The sequence below is a fragment of the Oncorhynchus mykiss genome, chromosome 18 (assembly GCF_057628025.1).
Source record: "Oncorhynchus mykiss isolate SJ-2025 chromosome 18, ASM5762802v1, whole genome shotgun sequence".
NCBI lineage: Eukaryota > Metazoa > Chordata > Actinopteri > Salmoniformes > Salmonidae > Oncorhynchus > Oncorhynchus mykiss.
This window is the reverse complement of record NC_143039.1, coordinates 77,797,615-77,803,614: the sequence shown is the minus strand read 5'-3', so window position 1 is coordinate 77,803,614 and position 6,000 is coordinate 77,797,615. Positions and strand designations below refer to the sequence as shown.

Genomic DNA, 6,000 nt, shown 5'->3' with positions numbered 1-6,000 from the left:
GTTGTGTCCCGTCTGAAGGACATCAACTCTCCTATTACGGTCCTGGTTGTGTCTCCTGTCTGAAGGACGTCAACTCTCCTAGTACGGTCCTGGTCGTGTCTCCTGTCTGAAGGACGTCAACTCTCCTAGTACGGTCCTGGTCGTGTCTCCTGTCTGAAGGACGTCAACTCTCCTAGTATGGTCCTGGTCGTGTCTCCTGTCTGAAGGACATCAACTCTCCTAGTATGGTCCTGGTTGTGTCTCCTGTCCAAAAGGACATCAACTCTCCTAGTACGGTCCTGGTTGTGTCTCCTGTCTCTGTTCAGCTCTCACAACTCCAGAAGGAACTTCCTTGTAACCATATTCTCTCTCTCCCTCCCTCCCTCCCTCCCTCCCTCCCTCCCTCCCTCCCTCCCTCTCTCCAGTGTTACCTTCCCACCTCAGCTCACAGGATCAAACCATCTCTCTCCTCCTCTCCACTCTTTCTTGTCATTCTCTCCTCTCTTTACTCTCTCTATCATGCCTCATTACCTATCCACAAAACACATTCTCTAAACTCATCACTTGCTTCCTGCACCAGAAAAAAAGCACCATCTCCCTCTACTCTCTCCCTCTCCCGCCCTATGTTCTCAGTGGCAGTCCAAGTGAAAGTATGTAACAAAAGAGAGAGAAGAGAGAGAGAGAGAGAGAGAGAGAGAGTCTCAGTTGGATAGGCTGCAGGATGGCTGAACATCAGAGCTGAATCACATTAAACCTGTTCAAGATGTGCCTTCATCCCTCTTCTTCTCCTCCTCTTTCTTCTCCTCCTCTTGCTCTCTTCTACTCTCTACTCTAAACAGTGAACCTGTCTGACTCCAGACCAAGAGTGAATGGTAAACCTCTCTCTATCCCACCCCTCTCTATCCCACCCCTCTCTATCCTACCCATCTCTATCCCACCCCTCTCTATCCCACGCCTCTCTATCCCACCCCTCTCTATCCCACCCCTCTCTATCCCACCCCTCTCTATCCCACATCTCACTATCCCACCTCTCTCTATCCCACCCCTCTCTATCCCACCTCTCTCTCTCTATCCCACCTCTCTCTATCCCACCCCTCTCTATCCCACCCCTCTCTATCCCACTCCTCTCTATCCCACCTCTCTCTATCCCACATCTCACTATGCCACCTCTCTCTATCCCAGCCCTCTCTATCCCACCCCTCTCTATCCCACCCCTCTCTATCCCACCCCTCTCTACCCCACCTCTCTCTCTATCCCACCTCTCTCTATCCCACCTCTCTCTCTATCCCACCTCTCTCTATCCCACCTCTCTCTCTATCCCACCTCTCTCTATCCCACATCTCTCTATCCCACCTCTCTCTCTATCCCACCTCTCTCTATCCCACCTCTCTCTCTATCCCACCTCTCTCTATCCTACCTCTCTCTATCCCACATCTCTATCCCACCTCTCTCTATCCCACCTCTCTCTATCCCACCTCTCTCTATCCCACCCCTCTCTATCCCACCTCTCTCTATCCCACCTCTCTCTCTATCCCACCTCTCTCTATCCCACCTCTTTCTATCCCACCTCTCTCTCTATCCCACCTCTCTCTATCAAACCTCTCTCTCTATCCCACCTCTCTCATCCCACCTCTCTCTCTATCCCATCTCTCTCTATCCCACCTCTCTCTCTATCCCTCCTCTCTCTATCCCACCTCTCTCTCTATCCCACCTCTCTCAATCCCACCTCTCTCGCTATCCCACCTCTCACCCCCCCCCTTTCCCCTTCCTCACCCAACTCCCCCTTCTCTTCCCCCTCTCCTGAATGTGAGGTGCTTTATATTCTGTATCCATTAAGCTCAGACCTTCACAGAGACAGCAGGAGGAAATGGGATTCTAACACACATGTGTGTGTTCCTGTGCCAGTGTAATGAGTGTGTGTGTTCCTGTGCCAGTGTAATGTGTGTGTGTTCCTGTACCAGTGTAACGTGTGTGTGTGTTCCTGTGCCAGTGTGTGTGTGTGTCCCTGTGCCAGTGTGTGTGTGTGTGTGTGTGTGTGTGTGTGTGTGTGTGTGTGTGTGTGTGTGTGTGTGTTCCTGTGCCAGTGTGTGTGTGTGTATGTGTGTGTGTGTGTGTGTGTGTGTGTGTGTGTGTTCCTGTGCCAGTGTGTGTGTGTGTGTGTGTGTGTGTGTTCCTGTGCCAGTGTGTGTGTGTGTGTGTGTGTGTGTGTGTGTGTGTTTTAGTTAGAGTGCAGAAGTAAAATAATGAATCCTGTAGACTTTTCCCAGTGTTCAGTTCAACATAATCAGTTCCCTAAATAACCCACAACAGCAGTTCAAATGCTGCTTCTTAACACAGACAAAGTGAGGAAAGTAGTTTTGTTACTCTGTGCCTTTGGCAGTCAAGAGCACATTTTTAACCTGAAAACAATTATAAAGCAGGAACTGTTTCCTAACTGGAGACATACATATTCCCTCAAGTCAATACTTGTGTTATTGGCAGAGTGTGTGAGGGTAGGATGCCCCCCCATCTCTCTCTCTGTCTTTCCCTCTCTCTCTCTCTCTCTCTCTCTCTCTGTCTCTCTCTCTCTCTCTTCCCCACCTCTCTCTCTCTCTCTCTCTGTCTCTCCCTCTCTATCTTCCCCATCCCCCTCTCTCTCTGTCTCTCTCTCTCTCCCCCTCTGTCTCTCTCTTCCCCATCCCTCTCTCTATCTGTCTCTCTCTGTCTCTCTCTCTCTTCCCCATCCCTCTCTCTCTGTCTCTCTCTTCCCCTCCCTCCCTCCCTCTGTCTCTCTCTCGCTCTCTCTCCCTCTGTCTCTCTCTCTCTCTTCCCCTCCCTCTCTCTCTCTGTCTCTCTCTACCCCATCTCCCTCCCTCCCTCCCTCCCTCCCTCCCTCCCTCTCTCTTCCCTCCCTCCCTCCCTCCCTCCCTCCCTCCCTCCCTCCCTCCCTCCCTCCCTCCCTCCCTCTCTCTCTGTCTCTCTCTTCCCCTCCCTCCCTCCCTCCCTCCCTCCCTCCCTCCCTCTCTCTGACTCTCCCTCCCTCCCTCCCTCCCTCCCTCTCTGTGTGGATGAGTTTATGTAGTTGATGTAACTCACCTCTCATCCCGTGCCATCCTGGCCTCTTCCATTTTGTCCACATAGTCTCGACTGTGTTTGTTCCTCTCCTCTCTCTCTATCCTCTGTAGTCTTTCCTCTCTCTCTGCACGACGTCTCTCTCTCTCTGCCGACAGGGACTCCTGATGCTGTCTGTAGGAGGAGGAGAGGAGACCACCCAGAGAAGACCTGAGGTTGGAAAAGAGAGACATGGAGGGATAGAGAGAGAGAGAGAGAGAGGGGGGGGAGAAAGAGAAAATAGAGAGAATAAGAGAGAGAGAGAGAGAAAGAGAGAGATAGGGGGGGAGAAAGAGAAAAATAGAGAGAATAAGAGAGAGAGCGAAAGAGAGAGAGAAAGAGAGAGAAAGAGAAAGGAAGAGACAGGGAGAGACGGAGATACAGGGGGAGAAAGGAAGAGACAGGGAGAGAGACACGGAGAGACAAGGAGAGACAGGGAGAGACACGGAGAGACAAGGAGAGACAGGAAGAGAAAGGGAGAGACAGGAAGAGAAAGGGAGAGATAGGAAGAGACACGGAGAGACAGGAAGAGAAAGGGAGAGACAGGAAGTGACAGGGAGAGACACGGAAAGACAGGAAGAGAAAGGGAGAGACACGGAGAGAGACAGGGAGAGACAGGAAGAGAGACAGGAAGAGAGACAGGGAGAGACAGAGAGAGACGGGGAGAGACGGGGAGAGACAGGAAGAGAGACGGGGAGAGACGGGGAGAGACGGGGAGAGACAGGGAGAGACAGGGAGAGAGACAGGGAGAGACAGGGGGAGACGGGGAGAGACGGGGAGATACAGGGGGAGACGGGGAGAGACGGGGAGAGACACGGAGAGAGACAGGGAGAGACAGGAAGAGAGACGGGGAGAGATAGGGAGAGACGGGGAGAGAGACAGGGAGAGACGGGGAGAGAGACGGAGAGAGACAGGGAGAGACAGGAAGAGAGACGGGGAGAGACAGAGAGAGACGGGGAGAGAGACAGGGAGAGACGGGGAGAGAGACAGGGAGAGACACGGAGAGACACGGAGAGACAGGAAGAGAGACGGGGAGAGACGGGAGAGACGGGGAGAGACACGGAGAGACAGGAAGAGAGAAGGGGAGAGACAGGGAGAGAGACACGGAGAGACGGGGAGATATGGGGAGAGACGGGGAGAGACAGGGAGAGAGACAGGGAGAGATGGGGAGAGATGGGGAGAGAGACGGGTAGAGACAGGGAGAGAGACACGGAGAGACGGGGAGAGACGGGGAGAGACAGGGAGAGACAGGAAGAGAGACAGGGAGAGACGGGGAGAGACAGGGAGAGACAGGGAGAGACAGGGAGAGAGACAGGGAGAGACAGGAAGAGAGACAGGAAGAGAGACAGGGAGAGACGGGGAGTGACACAGAGAGAGACAGGGAGAGACAGGGAGAGACGGGGAGAGATGGGGAGAGAGACAGGGAGAGACAGGAAGAGAGACATGAAGAGAGACAGGGAGAGACAGGGAGAGAGACAGGGAGAGACAGGAAGAGACAGGGAGAGACAGGGGGAGACGGGGAGAGACGGGGAGAGACGGGGAGAGACACGGAGAGAGACAGGGAGAGTCAGGAAGAGAGACGGGGAGAGACAGGGAGAGACGGGGAGAGAGACAGGGAGAGACGGGGAGAGAGACAGGGAGAGACACGGAGAGAGACAGGGAGAGACAGGAAGAGAGACGGGGAGAGACAGGGAGAGACGGGGAGAGAGACAGGGAGAGACACGGAGAGAGACAGGGAGAGACACGGAGAGAGACGGGGAGAGACAGGAAGAGAGACGGGGAGAGACAGGGAGAGACACGGAGAGAGACAGGGAGAGACGGGGAGAGACAGGAAGAGAGACGGGGAGAGACAGGGAGAGACAGGTTTTTAATAGGGCTCAGGTAAAGTTAAAACATAACACTCAACTATGTGTGTCTGTGTCTGTGTGTGTGTGTCTGTCTTTTTGTGTGTGTGTGTGTGTGTGTGTGTGTGTGTGTGTGTGTGTGTGTGTGTGTGAACTGTGCTCGCTCACTTATTTGCTGGTGTGACAGGACTTTGAACTCCGGTTCTGTGGAGAGAGAGAGAGAGATACTGAGGGAGAACCAATCATAACACAACACCCCTGTTCCCTAATAGAAGAGGTTGAGAAAACTAACATGAGCCCCTGCTAGCTAGCACCCTGTTAGATAGACGTAATAGGTGATCGATTAGAAACCTTAGCAACTAGTTAGCAGTAGCCTACTATAGGTGAGACATGTGCTTAGCAGTAATAGCATGTTTGATACCATTAGTAGCCTATACGTTTGAAACTAAACACAAGCTAAACACAAGCGCTTGTCTATTGTGGCTAATAACATCCCTCCTAGTTAGCAGAATTACCCTCTGATAGGTTATAGTAGGCAAGAGGCATGAAGCTAACACTTCTAGCGAAACATGTTAGCTAATGGCAGTAGGTGTGAAGAACGGAGCATGACCCCTTAGCTACGTAAAAGCATCACAAACTATACGTAGTGCAGAGACGAAAAAAGATGAAAAGCAAGACCTGTTACACCTGTTACACCTGTTATACTTGTTACACCTGTTATACCTGTTATACCTGTTACTACTGTTACACCTGTTATACCTGTTACTACTGTTACACCTGTTACACCTGTTACTAATGTTACACCTGTTATACCTGTTACTACTGTTACACCTGTTATACCTGTTACACCTGTTATACCTGTTACTACTGTTACACCTGTTTCTACTGTTACACCTGTTATACTTGTTACACCTGTTACACCTGTTATACCTGTTACTACTGTTACACCTGTTATACCTGTTACTACTGTTACACCTGTTATACCTGTTACTACTGTTACACCTGTTATACCTGTTACTACTGTTACACCTGTTACACCTGTTACTACTGTTACACCTGTTATACCTGTTACTACTGTTACACCTGT

General features: G+C 51.6%; 1 protein-coding gene across 3 annotated transcripts in view; it reads right to left on the bottom strand.

Moving 5' to 3' along the window:
- fhod3a (formin homology 2 domain containing 3a) overlaps window positions 1–6,000 on the bottom strand; it is a 192,085-nt gene that overhangs the window by 74,188 nt on the left and 111,897 nt on the right. For all 3 annotated transcript variants that reach the window (XM_090209439.1, XM_036953662.2, XM_036953663.2), the window contains 2 exons: window positions 5,082–5,117; window positions 3,055–3,240 (listed from right to left, as the gene is read on the bottom strand). In XM_090209439.1, the coding sequence (XP_090065565.1) occupies window positions 3,055–3,240; window positions 5,082–5,117 (222 nt within the window). The remainder of the gene's footprint in view (window positions 1–3,054; window positions 3,241–5,081; window positions 5,118–6,000) is intronic.